General features: G+C 45.9%; 2 protein-coding genes across 3 annotated transcripts in view; one reads left to right on the plus strand and one right to left on the minus strand.

The window, feature by feature from the left end:
* Positions 1-976: 976 nt before the first annotated feature.
* On the minus strand, positions 977-6,605 carry NAIF1 (nuclear apoptosis inducing factor 1). Of its 2 annotated transcripts, XR_002823994.1 has the most exons (3): positions 5,428-6,605; positions 3,093-3,619; positions 977-1,797 (listed from the first exon to the last, which is right to left on the minus strand). XR_002823994.1 is itself a non-coding variant. In XM_004375706.2 (2 exons), exons 1-2 carry the CDS (start codon positions 5,936-5,938, stop codon positions 3,147-3,149), a joined length of 984 nt encoding a protein of 327 aa, XP_004375763.1. In that variant the 5' UTR covers positions 5,939-6,605; the 3' UTR covers positions 977-3,146. The 2 variants fall into 2 exon arrangements, 1 of the variants encoding a protein (XP_004375763.1); XM_004375706.2 differs by having other exon boundaries at positions 977-3,619.
* A 442-nt stretch (positions 6,606-7,047) lies between these two features.
* The window catches only part of SLC25A25 (solute carrier family 25 member 25), a 33,225-nt gene continuing 20,076 nt past the window's right edge, over positions 7,048-20,196 (plus strand). Inside the window, exon 1 of the mRNA XM_004375707.2 lies at positions 7,048-7,419. Coding sequence (XP_004375764.1) covers positions 7,156-7,419 — 264 coding nt within the window. The 5' untranslated portion in view covers positions 7,048-7,155. The remainder of the gene's footprint in view (positions 7,420-20,196) is intronic.

Here is a 20,196-nt window from a genome sequence, read left to right on the forward strand (position 1 = left end):
GCGGGCCAAACGTCTCTGTCACAAGTACTCAACTTTGCTTTTGTAGCTCAAAAGCAGCCATAGACAATAACTTCAGTGCAGTGAATTACTTAACATGGCCCTTCTAGCCATAGTCTTTGTGACTCTCATACAGTGATTGAGTGGGACTACACAAATAAGGTGCTTGTGGCCCACCAAGGGGATTGGACACCTTGCTGCTGATGCAAATAAGGTGCATGGAAACTGTGATGGTTAATGTTATGTGTCAACTTGGCTGAGCACGATTTCCAGTTGGTTTGGCAGTTATGTAATGAGGTAGTCATCCTCCATTTTGTGGTCTGATGTAATTGTCCTTCATTTTGTGATCTAGTCGGCCTCCATTTTGTGATATGCTGTAAATTCTAGCCTCTGTGCCTGTGGTTATGGTCCCATTTGGAAGTGAATTGCCCATTATGTTAACGAGGGAGGATTAGGGTAGGCTGGATCTTGAGTCACTGCCTTACCAGAGGTGTGACTCAAGTCACCACTCTTACCCCAGTCACCACACTTACCACCCTTATTCAAGTCACACCCTTGCACAGCCTTGCTCACGTAAGGGAAGTTTTCTTGAGGGTATGTTCTGCATCCAATATACGTATCTCTCTTGCTCTGGGTCCTGCATCTGGCTCTTCATCTGACTTCTGGTTCTTAGAACTTGAGCTATCGTCTAATCTGATTCACCAGCTTCCACAGCCTTGTGAGCCAGCAGCCTGTCATTTGACCTGCTGATTTGGGTTCATAAGCCCCTGCAACCACGTGAGTCAGGAGAAGTCTCCAGCCTGATGCCTGACCCACAGATTTGGGACTTGCCAGGCTCCACAACAGCATGAGCCATTTCCTTGACAGTTTATGAGTTCTGTGAGACGTTGCAGTGAATTACAGAACCCAAAGACGGGAGAGAGTACTGAAGAGAGGAAGAGGAGTTGATGTTAGAGATGATGGAACGGTACAGCAGTTTGGAAAAGTTGGACATTTGGGACATCTGTAACCTCCACCTTACAGGAATCAGCCTTGTGCTGATCCTTCGAAAAGAAATCATTCATTCAGTAAGCGAGTGGGTGTGGCTGTATTCCAATAAAACTTTATTTACAAAAACAGGTAGTAGGCCGGATTTGGTCTGTGGGCCACAGCTTGCAGCCCCTGCTCTTTGCCAGCCCACATCTCTTCTATATAACCAATAAAGATACAGTGGCATGTGGATAAAAAAGTGACATCTCTTTAATTTAAAATGATGACCTGGAAAGAACTAGTCAGTTCAAGTGCTCCAGGCTTCCTCTTTACACCCAACTGGAACAGACACAATATTGGCTCAGATTTCCAACCCCAGCAAATAATCAAATCAAGTCGCAAATCTGCAGGCAGTCCCTGCAGCTACCCTGCTGGGGCCATCAGGCCCCATGTAGGGAGCAAAGGGCCCAGTTGCCAGGGATGCTGCTTTTCAGCCACACTGAGAAGCGCTTTCCTTCTGCCACTCAACTTTCTTGCTGGGCCTGATTCCTCTCCACCTCTATGTAGCTGGTAATATGTGCATGCCTCCACGGAGAGGCTGGTGGCATGAGAGTCACCTCCCAACTGTCTTTGGGGACATCTTCCCATGATCCCATAGTGAAGGCAGGCAGTCACATGCATCCAGGCAAGTAGCATCTCGCACTCGTTAGCTGAGATCTAGAGCCTCAAGTTGTAACCATCAGTCATGTATGGTCAAGGCACCGGCAGCAAAATGGCAAACTTAGGTAACAATTTGGGGAGACACAAGGGTCTCCACAACCAATGGCAATTCTGAAAATGAAACAAACAAATGCCATCTGGGTAAAATCATCTCAGAGGAGAAAGCGTAAAGACGGAACAGGGAACAGGGAACAACCTCGTTCAGCATTTCAACAGGAACAGGGAACAACCTCCTTCAGCATTTCAAGGTCTGTCTGCTCTTCCCCGAGCAAGAAGTGAAGGAGGGCAGAGTTCAAAGGTCTCAAATCTTAGGTCCACTTCGACTCTCCCACCTCTTACATTCAGTGTCAATCGTGGCTTCAGATTAATTCTAGCCACAAGGTGCTGCATAATGTGTCGAGGGAGAAGAGTCCAGAGTGTGATGCTGAGCAGGCTTTTTTTGCACTGAATTTTGGGAACATGGAGTCAGAGAGAGGGAAGGAAGAAGGGTGTGGCCACAGAGCTGCACTCAGAGGTCCTGGAGGCCTCCCTAGAAGGGGTTCATGGACAGAATAAATACTACTGCCTTGCGGCAAGCCTTCTAGAAAAAGCTCACAGGTCACCTCAGACCCACTACAGTGGAACAAGCTTCCACACTGGTTAGCTTTTCATTTCTCTGAAATGTACAGCACCCCAAAGCCTGATGCTTGACCTGAGTCAAAAGACATTGGGACAAACTACCAATGGGCTGGCTGCCCAGGACTCTGGAAGGTCAGATGGCAGCCAAGCCAGTCCCTACTGCACTCAGCATCCCTGAGCCCAGCTGGCTGCTCTGGGCGAGTTTCTGAGCCAAAGTTGCTGACATCCTGGATGTATTGCAGAGGCAGCCCAGGGCACTAACAAGGATCTTGTTATGCCCAGGGGTGGGGGGCGAGAACACAGTATTAACTAAAGTCCCCTGAGAACCGAGGCACAGTGAGAAGGAGAAAAGGATGGAGTTTCCTCTGTCACTCTGCCTTCCCAGGGAGAAAGATATTGCACTACTATCAGCACCACTGACATGATTTTACTCAAAACGATGGCACCTAGGAAGGGGCAGTTCAGCACAGACCCCTGCCGTGAGAGCGCCTCCAGTGACAGCCTTCCTTATAGCTGTCCTCAGTCGAGTCTGGGTCATGTCACAGGCCATGGCTCATGGCAACACATGTCCCATCACCAGAGCCTGGACCCCTAGCTAACCAACCTGCCAGTTATTAGCAATGCAGCTCAAGTGGTGGAGGGTAAGAGAGTGAGTCCTAGGAGCCCAACAAGCTCCTCTTCCCAATCTCCTACTTTTCACAGAAACACTAGGCCCCTAAATGTCCATCAAAGAAGGAGCTGTCCATGTGGCTGGCCCTAGCCTAAGGCCAATCACAGAACCCACTTACAAGGCCCCGGAGGTTTCATCCAATCACAGCAGAGGGCTGGCTTAACCCTTGCCCTCATTGGATGATGCTGTCCTGCTGCCCGTTCTGGGCCACCTGTCCGGGGTCAGAGGCTGGAGTGGGGTTTGGTGTGTTATTCTGCAGGTAGCGACGGAAATCTTTAATCATGGGCCGGAGGACCTGGATAAGGACACTCAGGGCTGCCTGGGTGCCCTCCATGGCCTGGGCCTGGCGTTCCTGGGCACAAGCTTGCACTTCTTGGGAGCGGCGGATCATCTGCAGGAGGTCGTTCTGCTGTTCCAGGTGCTGGGCAATCTCCTTCACGTGTAAATTAGTGACCCGCTGCTCCTGGATCAGCTTGGCTGAGTTGAGGGCAATGCGGCTCTTGAGTGCCTGTGGCTTGACCGACGTGTCTGCGTGCTGTGTCATCATCTCCACAGGGGCCTCAGCTGGCAGTGGAGGGGGAGCCTCGGTTGTGCAGTACTCTACCACTCCGTCCTCCAGGGTGTGATAGGTGGTCTCAGTGGGGACTGCAGGGAAGAAAGAGCAAAGGCAGAAGCAGGTTATTCTCTGGAACTGCACAGGGTGAGAAGGAAGCCATTAAGCTCTGTCCTTGAGAGAGACAAAGGGGAATTCAGACCTCCCATGGCTTTGTAGCTTTTCATGTATAAATCTAGAATCTAAGGGATTTAGATTCAGAATTTTAATCCACTTGGTAACCAAAAGTCCAGCCCCAGGTCTGGCAAAAGCACAGATGCTAATAAGGATACTAACAACAATTTTAGAGCACCTACTATGTGACAAGCACTGAGCTAAGCCCTTTACACTCAGCCCAGTGACTCCTTACAATGACACCAAGAGGTAGGTACCATCACTTCCATTTTCAGAGATGAGAAAACAGACTCACAAACATGGAGTGACTTGCATATCATCACACAGCTAATGCAGCAGCACCAGGATGCAAATCCAAGTCTCCACGACATCAGAGTCCAACATGCACCTTACCACCCACCGGAGCTGCTTCTCGCTAATAAAAATACCTCAGAGGCAAGCCAACACACTCCTCGTAGTGCCAGACACACAGCAGGCATCTCACGTGGGGCTCTCCACTCAAGCTGTTTGCAGCCAGACTAGCCATGCCTCCTTTGGTGCTTTCTTGACCTCCACATACCTTATGGACAAGCAGAAAAGGAGTGGGGCAGCAGCAGCAAAAGTGCCCAATAAATGTCTCACTGTCTCCCTGATTACCTTGGTCAGTGGGATACCTAAAGGTACTTCCTGTTCCAGAACAGAAACTGATTTAGACCAATGTTTGTCCTCCTTCTCCCACCTCAATATACCTGAGAAATGACACTTTTCTATCAGCAATTGCAGAAGTGATGGCCCGCATATACGTTCAACTTCCCCAAGCCCACTGAGAATCAGTGATTGATACAGTTCATAGCCCAGCTCAAGCGAGCAGAGTTAACAGTCACTAGCACAAACACTTATCTGAAATAAAAAATTCAACCAGAGCAAGTTCCATTGTTCATAGCTGAGAACCTTTGAAGGGATTCTAGGGGAGCTGTTTGGGCCTCAATGCATGTGGGAAAGGTTAATCTTCATCTCTCAAAGCCAACATCAACTGGGTGCTCCCCATCCCTGCTGGAATTCTCCCAGCTGGAATACCTCTTTCTCTTCGGAGTCCCTAGGTTTTCCCAACTGACAGTGCAGTTATTCCTATGTGCGTCTCATCTGTCTTCGAGAATATAACTGGGCTCTATTTTAGACACCTTGGTAATCTCAGTGCCCAGCACAGGGCTTGGCAAAAAATAAGTGCTATTGTTTGATGAATGAATGAATGAATGAGTAGATTATCAGCAGGAACCATCAGGTTCTTCAGGAACATAGCAGTGCCTGATGAAGGTTCACACGCTAAAAACAGATTGTCCAGAACTGATGTCCCACTAGGGCATTTTTATTACCATCTAATCATTCAACTATGTCCTGACTGCCTACTACGTGCTAGGCCCTGTGATAAGTCCTGTGGGGATACAGACATGGTCTCCGTCTTCAAGGACCACACAGTTCAGTAAATGAAGATAAGTCATGCATGGATATAAATGGTGGCAAAACACAGCAGAAAGCTATCCAGCTCATCAGTAGTCCAGACTACTTGCTGAGGAAGTCCCAAAGAGAACCAGATCACTTATGTCTGGAAAGCTCTTAAAGGACCTCTGGTCTTCCAGGACCACCATCTGACCTTTGACCCTTGGCAGCCAACCTTCCCCACGTTGTCCCAGCTCTTGCTGACCCTTCCCACTTATGTATGCCAAACTGGGCAGGAGAGGTCACTCACTCTGTGTCAGGGTGACCGTGGCTGCGGCTGCAGTGGCTGTGGGTCCGAGGGCCACAGGGTGGATCTCTGTGGTAGTGGGCAGGCTGATGATGGTGGCCTCGCCCAGCAGGTTGCAGATCCGTTGCTGCATGGGGGTCAGCAGTACAGGGGCTACAGTTGGGCCACCACTGCCACTGCCACCACCTGTCCCAGGCCCACCAGCTCCGTCCTCCTCAGTGGGCCCAGGGGCCTCGCCACCTTCCACGGCCGCCCGCACCTGGGCAACCTTGCGACGGACCTCAGTCTTGAGATCAGACCACTTTTTCTTGACCTCAGGCAGCTCCCTTCGGCAGGTGGCCACAGCGTTGACCCTTCTCAGAATGCTGTGCCAGGCCGCGCTCTTGGCGGCCAGAGGTACCCCAGCGTTGAAGTGGTTCACCAGTAGGTGCTTCTTCAGCTCCAGTTCCTCCACGATGATCTCCACCTCCCGCTCAGAGAAGTTCATCTTCCTCTTCTTGGCTGGGACAGCCATGGCCTCTCCCCTCCCTTCTTTTTAAATAAAGTATAATCCCCTCAACTGCCCAAATTCCCCTTTTCTTCTTCCTCAGCCTCGCCCCTCACCCCCCCACCCCCTACAGGGGCTAGGCCGGTCTTGCCCAAGGCCAAGCACCAGGCCTTGGGTAACCCCTCTCGCTACGCAAAATGCGTAGGGCCCAGCCTTGACCCGACTAGCCGCTGCCAGCCAGCTGCGTAATGGCTTCCTGAATCTGCCTCTTCCGCCGGGGTGTGCGGTGATCCGCCCACTTCCCCTCTTCCCGCCTCCTAGCGCCTCTCCAGGGGAACCCGCCCTGCCGGTTGGTAGCTGCGCAAAGATCAGGTCGATCACTGGTTCTTTTGGTCTGTCGTTCAGATTAAAAAAGCCCGCCTACTTAACGGCATTGGCCTGATCATTGGCCTAAAGGAGTGTCTGTCGATACACATCGCTCCTCCCATTTCAGCACTTGCTTACTTCCATTGGAAAGTCATTCTGTCATTCAATCATCAGTATTACGACTGTTGCGCCGTTAAATTCAGGTATTTTATTAGTGGTTTAGGAGTTAGACTAGCAAAACCCGGCTTCCTAAGGATACGTAGTGCTTTCGGTCTTGAGCCACTGGCCAATTAATTTTTAATTCCACCCATGGATGTAAATTCTGCAGTTCACAACTCTGCTCACACAAAGCCTGTTCCTTATCGGAGACTACAATCTTTCTGTACCCAACCCCTCCTTCCATCCTTACGATTCCGCAATCTAAACAGCGTTTTTCAGTGGAAATTGGACACGGGGCCCTCCGCCTGCCAGTCATTGACCTCTGCCTATCGCTGCGTGATTTCCTCTCTCCGGCCCGCTTCAGCCAATCCCGGACTCCCTCAGTTTGAATCGGCCCCAGGCTGAGTCGGGATCGCCCCGCCCTCCCCATTAAGCCGAGAAGGCCTGAGTGGTGTGGGCCGTCCTTAGGTAGGCTCCGCCCCGCAACCCGCCCCGCCCTGATCGCTGCCCGGGCCTGTGACTGGACGGAGGAAGGCCTGGGGGCGTGGTCAAAGAGTGGGCGCGCGGCGGGGGCGGGGCTCCCGGAAGCGGCCCCTCCCGCCAGCTTGCCGGCATCTCCGAGCCCGCGCCCGCGGCGTGAGTATACGCGGCGTGTCTTCCGCGCTCTGCCTGCCGTCCCGCCGCCCAGTCCCGCGCCCGGCGCCCCTGCCTCGCGCCCGATGGTGAGCAGTGTGTTGTGCCGCTGCCTGGCCTCCCCGCCGCCGGACGCTGCCGCCGCCGCCGCCGCCTCGTCTTCCGCTTCGTCGCCTGCGTCCGTAGGGGACCCGTGCGGCGGCGCCGTCTGCGGGGGCCCGGACCACCGGTTGCGCCTGTGGAGCCTCTTCCAGACGCTCGACGTCAACCGCGACGGAGGCCTGTGTGTCAACGACCTGGCGGTGGGGCTGCGGCGCCTGGGATTGCACCGCACCGAAGGCGAGCTCCGGGTAGGTGGCGCGCACCGCCCGCGCGGGCGGGCAGGGGGCCACTTTGCTGCTCTTCTACACCTCCAGGAGGGCCTGGTGACGGGTCTGGACGACCTGGCTTCTTGGACAGCAGCTTGGAGCTTGGCAGGTCCGGGTGGACCGCCCCTTGAGCTGGGTGGGACCCCTAATGTTCAGAAGGGTATTGCCCCCGACTGACAGGTAGACAACCCATTTGCGCCCTGGTGGGAGTAGAGTCCCTTCCTGACTTCTGTGGGTGCTTGGGCTTAGGGAAAAAGGCTCTTCATAGGCATAGGCGGGCGCCCTCTGCGTCTTCTGATGGGCGAAAAGCCGCTTCTTGCCAGGGCTTTCCCCAAAGTAGAGGGGCAAGTATCAGGAGTCCCCCCTTCTCACCTCCTGATCTCGAGGCCAAGCTAGATACCCCCACCCCGTCATTGACAAGTTCAGCCATCTCCAGCAGCATCCCCTTTCCCTCTGTTTCCACGCTACCCGTGGGCGGTGAGCTGGTTCCTGTCAGAAGCATGTGGGAGTGGGAGAAAATGGGAACTGGGGTTTCAGGCAGATCTTTGACATGTGGGTGGTGAGGACTGACAGTTCTCATGATTTCAGGCTCATCCCCTTGCTATACTTATCCAGAAAATGGGACTATGATCTCTTGCAGGGTTGTAATGTGGCTGGAGTGGAAGAATTTGGGGAAGAGTCTTCCTAAAAGAGAAAGTGTTACATACCCAGGAGGGGAGATTGTTAGTTTTGTTCTGGAAGGAGTCCTTTGCCAAGGGGCAGGGGTGTGTGGGGGGAAATGGCCATATTTGGGACTGTCAGAGAGAAATACTGTCCTTTCTATATTAGAGCCTGGAGCGCTGGCTGCTTCTTCCCCTTTTGTCTCTCCTGGTATGTTTTTCTAACTTTGTAGATGTAGCTACGCTCTCCCAAGTATTTAATTTATCATGGCTTAGCCTGATTACAACTTGAAGTCGGACTACCGAGAGCTAATAATCTGTTTCTCTCCTAAGTTAGTTTGTTTGGTCCATTTGTACACACAATAAGAGCCAAGTATGAAAAAATTTTCTGGTAAAACAGCAGTGAATTAAAGCAATTTGTTGGTTGGGTAGGTGTATACATAGGTGCTTTTAAGTCATGTCCAAGATATCTTGGATCAACGTCCAAGATATTTAACCTACTTAGGATCAGTCTAGTAAGACCAAGGGTAACACTATGCAAGATAGAATCATTGGGTGAAGTCCAAGAGATTTAAAGACAAGCTTTAAATTTTTTTTAAAAGTCAGTTTTACACAAAATGGTGTGAGCTGGATGTTTCCCCATACATAAGTCACTTGGAAAGATGGCATGACTAAACTCAGGATCTGTACCTTAGGGGCTCAGAGAGGTATGGGTCTGGGGTGAACCTTTCTGCTTTTATGAACCTATTCACTTGGCACATGCCACCATTCATATTGAAGGCATCTGGCTGCCGGAGTGTATTAAATGTTCACACCACACTTTGTGCCACAGTTGGAGTCACAGTGTTCTTGTGGTTCATGGCACATCTGATATTGATCCTAATCCATTTTTTTGGCAGTAAATTTCTAAGGGCAAATGAGAAAGTGATCATTTTTCTTTTGAGTGTTGAAAGAAAGCCTTTTGGATTAACTAAAAGGAGCCTAGCCCCTTGGGGTCACTTTGACCCTAAAATCTTTGACTCTGTGACTCTGTAAAACACGGTGGTGCATGGGCATCTGACCTCCTCTAACTTCACAAGGGGAACGGAGAATCAAGATCAACAGCCCAAGGCTGATTCCTGGGAGACGGAGGTCAGACATACCTCCTCTCTCTAATCTTTTTACCAATTCTGACACCAGCCGTCCCTCCCACGGCACTCTCTGCTTCTCTGCTGAGTTCGATAATTCTTTGCAATGGCCACACAGAACTCACAGACCATACTCAACAGTTATGGAGTTTATTAGGTTACAGCTGAGAATCAGGAACCACTCAGTATACAGTTCTTCGATCAGGATAGCCTCTTCTCAGCTTTGGCCTCTCAATCCCTCAGCCCAGCCTCTGTCCTGCTCGCGCAAGTGTTACTAAGCTCTTTAGTTCCTCCAGTAAGTGCCCGGGGGCACCCCACTCTACCAGCAAGCCTCGACCTGAAGGTGCTCAGCTCTATAGCTCTGTGGGTCAGCACACCCACTGTAACTGCCTTATTCTGTGGGCTGGGAAGCCCGCTGTGCCCTCTCGCGCTGGTCTCCGGGTTCTGCTGCCGCCACTTTGCCACCACTTCTCACTGTCTTACTCCATCTCTGATATAGCTCTCTCTTTCTGTCTCTCTCTCTGTCTCCTGGGTCTTAGAGGTTCTCAGTGAAGGGACCCCAGGTCCAAAGGACATGCTCTACTCCTGTCTCTTCTTTTTGGTGGTAGTGAGGTCCCCTCATTAGGGTTCCATACATCTTATTTGCATGGTCCCACTGCTACAAGGGTGCCATGCACCTTATTCACATTGTTCAAAAGCCATCCAATCCCCTCAGTGGGCCACAAGCCCTCATTTGCATCGTCCCAGCCAGTCATTTGGTGGGAGTTATAAGGCCATGGTGAGAAAGCCATATGAAAGCGATCTGTTCGACTGCAGATGTGAAACACTTCATGATATGAAACCCTTCTTTTTTATTCTTTTGGTCCATGAATTTAGTGTGCACTGTTTTTCTACAACTCTTTCAGCTTTGGAACAAGTTAAATTGTTAAATTCTCTCTTCAGGAGAGATGGAGAATGATCCATTTTATTAGTTTATTATACCTGTAGGGAGCACAGGTTAGTCTAATGGTGAGTTTTTTAAGTATTGAGGAGAGAATCTGCCTTTTTGTAAATAACTGGGCAACAGGAAGATACCTTGCCTCTTATACCACCAAATCACTTCCTGTTTAAGTAGTATCAGTATTAGCTACCTACAGACAAAGCAGTGCTACAGGTTTGTGGAACTAAGCAGCTGCCTTCTAGTGGATTTTAACTCATGGCCACCCCATGTGTGTCAGAGTAGAACTGTACTCCATAGGATTTTCAATGGCTGAATTTTTCAGAAGTAGATCGCCAGGCCTTTCTTCAGAGGCACCTCAGAGTGGACTCTAACCTCCAACCTTTCAATTAGCAGCCAAGTGCATTAACTGTTCGCACCACCCAGGGACTCCTTTGCATAACTAGCAAGAGCTAAAAGAGAATTTTAGCTCTTCAATTCAAAATCAATCATCTGCCATGCGAATAGGTGTTGCAAAACACATCAAACTTTGGAAGCTGCTTCCTATGACCCAGAGGACCAGTCTGAGATACTAGGGTTTGCACAGGAATCAGTTTAGAGTGCTTATCAGGGGGTGGTAGGTGAACCCTGGCCTTGTGACTGCACAAAGCCTCCTGCTAGCTTCCAACGGCCTGGGTCAAGTTTTCTTTAAAAACAAACCAGCAAGTTTTGGCATCTGCCTTTGTTGTAGAAGAGCTTGGAACAGTCAAAGAAAATTTACTTAAAATGGAAGTGGGCAGAGAAACTCATGGCAGCCAGCCAGGGAGATTTTTCTTTGTGAAGGGCATGTGAGCAAGAAGTCTATCCAGGGACAAAAGAAGGGAAGGGTTTATTAAAGAAAGAGAAAGAGAAAAGATAGTGACAACGGTAGTGATCTTGGGAGATGAGGCTTCAGCCGGAGCTAATTATAGCATTGCCTATTTAAGGCATTTTCATGTGACCGAATAAAACCTTTGTCTTAAAACAAATTTAAAACATAGGTTAGAGTTCCACCCGCCAATCAGAGGAAGAAAGCAAGCTGTGTTACATGTAAACAGTTGTCCGTTTCGCTGAGGCTTGTGGAGAATGGGCTTTCTTACGGGGCTGGTGTTTAATGCGGGTGAGGATTCTAGATGATGGTGTGGTTGGGTTTGCTGATTTAGACACTTCAGTAACGTGGCTTGAGCTTGCATATGCATCATGTCACGGTAAAGTAGACAAGGCAGTCATTTTACCCCATTTTATTGGTGAAGGAACAGAGGTTCTAAAAGATGACGGAACAACCTCAAAAACCATTTGACACTAAGAGGCAGACAAGGAATTAGAAACAGCTCTAATTCCTGGTCCACCCCTCTTTAACTATACCAGTTGTTTCTGAGGAATATGAAGAGTTCCAAACCTGGGTGTTCTGGAGAAGTTGAGAAAGATGGGAGATCTATTTAGAACCATATCTGTTGTTCCATATTTCAAGATAATCCAGAGATTATCCTGTCAAAGAATGGGAATGAGCTCCGCCTTGATTCTCTCCTTGACTTGAGCAGTATATATGAGGCAATCCCCATTCATGTGAAAGAATTGAATGGAAGATCGTTAATGTCAAGTTTGTATTGCTTAATCAGACAGAACTCTTGAACTCTATAGTTTTTAATGTTTGGCCATTTGTGGGGAGGGTGGTTAACAAAATAGCTGGACTTACATAAAATATAAGAAAGAAAGAGCGTTTGTCATAGAAACGAGATGGATATCATTTAGTGTAATATAATAGCCCATTAGAAAAAGAAAAAATGTCTTTTGCAGGTTGGATTTAACTCATACATTAAGCTGATTGTGTTATATTGATGTAAAATGGGCTTCTCGCTCAAAGTATTTGTCGTCAAATCAACTAGAAGTTTTTAAATATGAGTTGATATAGGGAAAGGTAGAGCCAGATACCCTGATCCCAAGACCAAGTAAGAAATAAGAATATACCAAGAGTCGGCCTGATCTGGAGCTTCAGTTGGATGAATTCCTTTGATGTTCAAAAAGTCATTAATTACTGAAGTCTCACAGAAACCACAGGGGAATGAGGGGAACAAATATTTTACTGGTATTCATCTCTGGTCCAGCTGAGTACAGCTGTGAGATGAATTCAGTGAACAAAACTATAGTTATATAGGACTAGTATCATTAAACTAAATCTGGACAGACTTTTTATTTTTAATCATTTCTTGATATACTTTTGTCAATTTGGCAGAATTTGGACTTGGAAGGGTCACTGGCCATCATGGGCTGGCCTGTCGCCCAATGTAGGGCTCATTCTACCTGTGGCATTCTTGGCAGCTGGTAGTCCAGCCCATCCCATTGTGGACCTAATGGTGGTCATTGTTAGTTCTTTGTTATGTCAGACTGAGTTCTGTCTTTGTAACTGCTACCCATTTGTCTCAAGATTACCTTCTGGCGCTACACAGAAGAGAGGTCCAAGGGTACTTCATGTATCTGAAAACAGCTGTCTTCCCATAATCCCTACTGCTGTTAAAACAGGTATCTTCATCCATTTGTCACATGAGATGCTGTCCACACCTTTCAGGGTTCCCTCATCTGATGAGTGTACCATGGGGATTAAGAAGACAGACTTTGTGGTATAGGCCTAAGTTCAAGTATTGTTTCTGCTGCGTGCCTGCTGTGTAACAGTGAGCAAGTTACTCAGCCTGTCCAAGTCTCTGTTTCCTTACCAGAAACATGGTAGTATGAATACCTACTTCATAAGTTGTATAGATTAGAGTAAGTATATAAAGAGCCTAGTATAGAGCCTGACACATAGCTGTTCAGTACATAGTTCATTTTTTCTCCATTGATTGTTTGAAAATAAAATGCCCAGGAGTGGTCATAATCATGTACAATTTCTCCTCGATTGCTTGGGTGTAAAGTGAAATACAAGGGAGGACAAAGTCCAGGGAAGTCAGTGATACAGGGTGTGTAGCACCCAAGTAGAGCACAGTCTTGCATCAGCAGGCTAGAGCAGGAAGACCTTCGGCAGTTTTGGAGGTGAGAGTGTGGGTTGTAGAAAGCTTGCGTCGGCCCTGTGGACGTTGTTATTGTTAGTTGCCATCGAGTTGATTCTGACTTGTGGCGAACCCATGTTTTGCAGAATAGAATTGCACTCCATAGAGTTTTCAGGTCTGCGACTTTTCAGAAGCAGATTGCTAGGCCTGTCTTTTGAGGTACCTCTGGGTGAGTTCAAACTGCCAGCCTTTTGGCTTAACTGCTTAAATGAGGGCTTAACCGCTGCAACTGAGCGCTTAACCATTTGTGCCACCAAGGGATTCTGTAGACATTAGGGAGATTAAAACCAGAAAATAAACCCTGGTAGCAGGAGATTGCTCAAAAAGTTTTTGAAGTAGTAGAGGCACTTTGTTTACACAGTCATAAGGGTATCTTTGGCCCAAATGTTTTCCTGGACTGAAAAGGGCCCTCACAGGGGTCCTGGGGAACACTAACTTGCAAACTTGCAAACTTGTTGCCCGTTTCATAAACCATGGATGATCTTCCTTCAATGTAGAACTGACTTTGAAGTTGTGAAAATGGATGGCAGAAAAGCTTCAAGTACAGCTTAGTTAAAAACCTTCAGAGATTATCTCACTAACCACCTTATCTTGCAGAAGTGGGACTGAGGCTAAGAGAGGTTGGGCTGGTTGAAGGCAAAGCCAGTGTCAGAACTCAGGATTTTGACTCTGCCTAAGTTAGCTTGCCACAAACTGCCTGCTTCCTTCTATGGCTGTAGATATTCAGCTTGCCCTTAAAACTTTGCGACATTTATTTTAAGTTTATGACGTTGACATATCTGTGCTTAACACTAGCTAAGAATTTTAAGACCGCTGATGGTGTTCGAGAAGCAGTGACTGAAGTGATAGGTACACTATTCCTAAATGTGGGATATAAAAAGACACAGTGCCTTAAAAAAAAAAAGAAGTAGTTGCTATCTAAAAGATTCGCCTTCCTATAAGTAAGTGAATAACCAAGGTAGGACATTAGGACATAAAGAGCGTCTTATCCGCTTCAAACTCTTGGCTAGGTTTTCCAGGAAGCTTGAAAAGGAGGTGAGTCATGGCTGTATCCGCAGGATCGATCAGGGAAACTGGAGATGGTGCTGCCCTTGTTCCTGCTGGTGCTTTTATGAAGCTTCCAGGCTGCTCCATCAACTCCTGGCCTCATTCCTTCTTTCCTCCAGCCCTCCCTCCTCGGCTAGAGTCTAATGTGACTCTTCTTACTAAAACACAAAGCACACTGCCTACATTATGTGAGAAAACTCTCAAAAACCATTTAAACGTCAGTGGTGCCAAAAAGAAAAAGTGGGGAGAGGGTAGTTTAGATCACCAAGAGTAACAAACCGTTTGCTAAACCTTTGTAGCTCTGACCCAGTTAAAAAGTCCTGTTGTTAAAACCAACCACAGTGCCCACCTTAGTCAACCTTCCTCCATCCCACAAGGCTAAAACTTGCTGTTATTTTTGGTTAATGTCTTCAGATTGAGCATGAATCCATAGAACGTCAGAACTGGAAAGTTTTTCAAGGCTTGTCAGTTCAGTGCCCACATTTTGTAGGCCACAGAGGTTAAATGATTTGTCCAGGGCCTTGAAGAGGCATTGTAGAGGGCAGCTTTAGGGTGGAGATAAGGTCCCTACAGCTCTCCTCAGTGGTGCGTTTTTGGACACTGTAAACTTTTTTCCTTTTTTTCACATCTTGGGTATAGTCTTTGTTTGCTAGAGTCTCTTCCTCTCTAACCTCTGTAAGAAGTAAAAAATAGAATCCCTGAGACTGTGGCCCCTGAACACCCTGCTAACTCAGAACTGAAGCCACTCCCGAAGTCCACCTTTCAGCCAAAGATTAGACAGGCCTATAAAACAAACAATAACACATGTGAGGAACGTGCTTCTTAGTTCAATCAAATATACGAGGCCAAATGGGCAACATCTGCCCAAAAGCAAAGATGAGAAGGCAGAAAGGGACAGGAAAACTGGACGAATGGACAAGGGGGACCGGCGTATAAACGGAAGAGTGCTGACACATTGGGGTGGTTGCAGCCAATGTCACAAAACAATGTATAAATTTTTGAATGAGAAACTAATTTGCCTGTAAACTTTCGCCTAAAACACAATAAAATTAAAAAAAGAAGTAAAAATATGACCTGAGGGAGAAACAGTTCTATAGCTGAAAAACTCTTTCTGAATTGTTTCTAAAAGCTGGCTTGGTAGAAGCCAGTATTCTTACACAGAATTCTCCCAGCTGCCCTTCACACCTGGAAGAGCTCTGATGGTAATTTGCTAAAGGCAGCCGCTGGGTGGCTTTCACACCCTGGTCCAGAATCTCGCCTCTGCAGTCCTCCCGCAGAGCAGAGCAAGCAGCTGGGACAAGCTATGTTTGCGCTGAGTCAGACGATCTCAGTTTTAGAGTGAGATCTTGAAGTCAGCTTTAAGAAACTGAAAACGTTTAGTGGTACTTTAATAATAAATCTGGTAGTTTGCCTTTTCTTGGGCGAGAAGGGAAGGAGAGGGTAAGAATAAAGTGGCAGCAACAAGTAGGCACAACATGTAAGGATTGTTTGATCAATTTTGGATTGGTTGAGAAATTTTGATCATTAGGTGATTGGGTTTTTACATTCTGGCCTCAGTACTGTATTCTGCCCTCCCCTTTACACTTGACTCATATCTAATCTGAAAGAGAATCATGTTTCTCATGAGCACAGAAGAAAAGAAATTACCCTGTTTCTGCATGGACTGTTGCTTCTGCAGAATTTTAATTTACATATTACATCTCAAAATCTTACACTTAAAATTGGGTTAATTTTGTACACACTTAACTTTCTTTTAGGGGAAGAAAAGACATCTTTTTTAATAGGCATGCACCTTGAACTTGGCATCTCAAAGACTGGCTTTTCACCAGGAGTAATCAGAGGCCATCCACGAGGCTTTGAGAGCTTTCTCTGCAGTGCACTTCACTTCCACGGTTACAGAAGTTTTCTTCAGGGAGTTTTTGCCAAAGCTCCATCTTCCTGTTTCACTTCTAAAATGGAAATAGACTAAGGGACATCACCTTTTTCATCATTGAGGTTTTGTCATCTTTAATACCTTAGTTTCATTTGTGCCAAACCATTCTCTAATTGTAGGCTGAGTCACGGGCAGGAGGGTGTTTGATAGTCCCGCCTTACATCCTGAAATCACCGCCCATAGGACAGCACAAAGGATCAAAGCGTTTAAATTAGCCGGTTGATTCATTCAGGTGGAGACATATACGCTGATGGTCACCTGCTAAAGTCATGCCTCTAAAATAGCAAATTGCTACCATATATCAATATATAAAACAGATTTTTAAAACTTTTTTGCTCCTGTCCCACCCTTAATGAATTTTGAAAACAATGTGCTTCCTTGCACACTTTTAAGTTGGCATCTAAAAATTTCTATCCCGAGTTTAATAGTGGCAAAGATATAATTTCTGGCATATTGTATATATGCTTTAAAGTTATTGTTCATTTGTTTTCTTTTTTTTTTTTTGGTCAGAACCTGAGAGCTGCAGATTTAACTTATTTAATAATGGAAAATCCCCTCTATGTAACCTAATTGGCAGAGCCAGTCCTTGTCAAATCCATTAGCCAAATCAGTCTGGCTTTCTGTCAGATAAAATCTGGCTTCATTTTTCAAAAAAAAAAAAAGTGTTAATAGTCTTCCCTATTCAGAAGAGACTCTTCTGAATATTAAATAATTCTGAGATAGAGAGGTAGTGGATAGTTAAATTGGTAGATGATGAGACCTGAAGCATCATGTGACCTGGCGTTGGTCACCGACCCTCTCTCTGCATTGTTATTCTGACACTCCCTCGGAAATCTCCAATTGTCCTGTGTGATGTGATGCTCCAGGGACATTTATACCCTGGGCACTTAATTGAGGTAAGATTTGGAATGGGTAAAGTAACAGTCATTTGACTACTTCTCACTGAGGGTCCAGTCCATTCGAAGCTGTCATTTTCTCTCTGCCACATTTATCAAGTCTCTATTTTCTAGATGCTTAGAAAAGTGGGTTACTTCTGCAAGTGATTAACCTCATCTTAACCAGGTTCTGTTGGTGTTTATAAGCTACAATTACAGGAGGGTTACACTTGCCAGCCTCTCCCTGAATATGGGTGGTCCCTCAGACCAAGGAAGCTAGGTATAGTTAGAATTGTAATAACTAATTGGCATGTAACCCAAAATAAACTACGGGTCTACCAGATACTGCTGGTTTATGTAATGCTGTGGTATAAAGAGAAAGAGATGTACTGCATTAACCTACAAGAAAACCAAAGGCACAAGACAAAGAGCTTCAAAAGAAAAATGTTGGCAAGATATAATTGAACAAATTTTCATTGATCCCTGTTTTAGGTTCTGGTTAAGGGAGATTTGAAGGTAAATAAAGCATAGTCTCTGCCCTCACCTAATTCATTATTTCTTTTCTTCTGCTTACTTTGAGTTTAATTTGTTCTTTTTCTGATTTCTTAAAGGTCAAAGCTGAGGTCATTTATTGGAGACCTTCCTTTTCTAATATAGGTATTTCCCCACTAAGTTCTGCTTTTGCTGCATCCCACAAAATTTGGTATGTTCTGCTTTCACACCACTCAAAATAGTTTCTAATTTCCCTTTTGATTTCTTTTTTGACTCGGAGATTATTTAGAATTGTGTTATTTAGTCTACAAATATTTGGGAATTTTCCACACATCTTTATTGCTTTCTAATTGAATTCCATTGTGGTCAAAGAACATTGTTTGTATTAGTTGAATCCTTTTATATTTGAGACTTATTTTATGGCCAGAATATGTTCTGTGTGCCCTTGAAAAGAATTTTCTGTTGTTGGGTGGAGTGTTTTTAAATGTTTGTTAGGTCAAGTTAGTTGATAATATTGCTCAAGTCTATATCCTTACTGATTTTTTGTCTACTTGTTCTAGTAATTATTGAGAGAGGGGTGTTAAAATCTCTGATTATAATTGTGGATTTATCTATTTCTCCTTGCAGTTCTATTGGTTTTTGTTTCACATATTTTGAAGCTCTGTAATTAGGGGCAAAAACATTTAGGATTGTATGTCCTTTTAATGAATTAACCCTTTTATCCCTGCAACAAACCCTTTCTTCAGTTTTGGTGTATCCTTCCTAGAGATAATCTTCATGCAGACAAGCTTAGAAATAAATTGCAGCATACTATCCTCTCCCTTCTGTACTTTTCTTTTTTCATTTAACAAGATTTTTTTTTATTGTTGTGCTTTAAGTGAAAGTTTACAATTCAAGGTAGTCTCTCATACAAAAATTTATACATACATTGTTATGTGACCCTAGTTGCTCTCCCTATACTGTGACAGGACACTCCTCCTTTCCACCCCGAATTTCCCGTGTCCATTCAACCAGCTCCTCACCCTCTCTGCCTTCTCATCTCGCCTCTGGACAGGAGCTGCCCATTTAGTCTCATGTATCTATTTGAGCTAATAAGCGCACTTTTCACGAGTATCATTTTATGTTCCATAGTCCAGTCTAATCTTTGTCTCAACAATTGGACCTGGCAATGGTTTTAGTTTTGGGCTAACAGAGAATCCGGGAGCCATGTCTTCTGGGGTCCCTCCAGTCTCAGTCAAACCATTAGGTCTGATCCTTTTACTGGAATTTGAGTTCTGCACCCTATTTTTCTCCTGCTCCATCAGGGACTCTCTGTTGTGTTCCCTGTCAGGGCGGTCATTGGTAGTAGCTGGACACCATCTAGTTCTTCTGGTCTCAGGCTGATGACGTCTCTAGTTTATGGGGCCCTTTCTGTCTCTTGGGCTACAACTTTCCTTGTGTCTTTGGTGTTCTTCATTCTCCTTTGCTCCCGGTGGGTTGAGACCAATTGATGCATCTTAGATGGCCACTCACTAGCTTTTAAGACCCCAGACGCCACTCACCAAAGTGGGATGCAGAACATTTTCTTAATAAACATTGTTATGCCAGTTGACCTAGATGTCCCCTGAAACCATGGTCCCCAGACCCTCGCCCCTGCTACTCTGTCCCTTGAAGTGTTTGGTCATATTCGAGAAACTTCTTAGCTTTGGTTTAGTCTAGTTGTGCCAACTTCCCCTGTAGTGTGTGTTGTCCTTCCTTTTACCTAAGATAATTCTTATCTACTATCTAGTTAGTGAATACCCCTCTCCCTCCCTCCCCAGCCTCTTAGCCATCAAAGAATATTTTCTTCTGTGTTTAAACTTTTTCTTGAGTTCTTATAATAGTGGTCTTATACAATATTTGCCCTTTTGCGACTGACTAAATTCACTCAGCATAATGCCTTCCAGATTCCTCCATGTTATAAGATGTTTCACTGATTCACTGTTGTTCTTTATCATTGCGTAGTATTCCAGTGTGTGGCTATACCATAATTTGTTTATCCATTTGTCTGTTGATGGGCACCTGGGTTGTTTCCATCTTTTTGATATCGTGAACAGTGCTGCAGTGAACATGGGTGTGTATATATCTCTTTGTGTGATGGCTCTTATTTCTCTAGGATGTATTCCAAGGAGCGGGATAGCTAGATTGTATGGTACTTATATTTCTAGCTTTTAAAAGAAGCACCAAATTGATTTCCAAAGTGGTTGTACCATTTTACATTCCCACCAACAGTGTATAAGTGTTCCAGTCCCTCCACAGCCTCTCCAACATTTATTATTTTGTGTTTTTTGGATTAATGCTAGCCTTGTTGAGGTGAGATGGTATCTCATGGTAGTTTTGATTTGCATTTCTCTAATGGCTAATGATCCTGAGCATTTCTTTATGTGTCTGTTAGCCACCTGAATGTCTTCCTTGGTGAAGTGCCTGTTCATATCCTTTGCCCATTTTTTAATTGGTTATTTGTCTTTTTGTTGTTGAGGTTTGCAGTATCTTGTAGATTTTAGAGAATAGATGCTGATCGGATTTGTCATAGCCAACATTTTCTTCCCAGTCCGTAGGTTGTCTTTTTACTCTTTTGGTGAAGTCTTTCGATGAGCATTAAGTGTTTGATT

The sequence above is a fragment of the Trichechus manatus genome, unplaced genomic scaffold (genome assembly GCF_000243295.1).
Source record: "Trichechus manatus latirostris isolate Lorelei unplaced genomic scaffold, TriManLat1.0 scaffold00038, whole genome shotgun sequence".
Lineage (NCBI taxonomy): Eukaryota > Metazoa > Chordata > Mammalia > Sirenia > Trichechidae > Trichechus > Trichechus manatus.

What these genes read in the sequence shown, in the direction of transcription:
- NAIF1 (XM_004375706.2), bottom strand. Translation starts at nt 5,938, where the DNA reads ATGGCTGTCCCAGCCAAGAAGAGGAAGATGAACTTCTCTGAGCGGGAG. An exon ending in CACGGTCACCCTGACACAGA is followed by an intron (nt 3,620 to 5,427) that starts GTGAGTGACCTC and finishes TCTTCCCTGCAG; the next exon opens with TCCCCACTGAGACCACCTAT.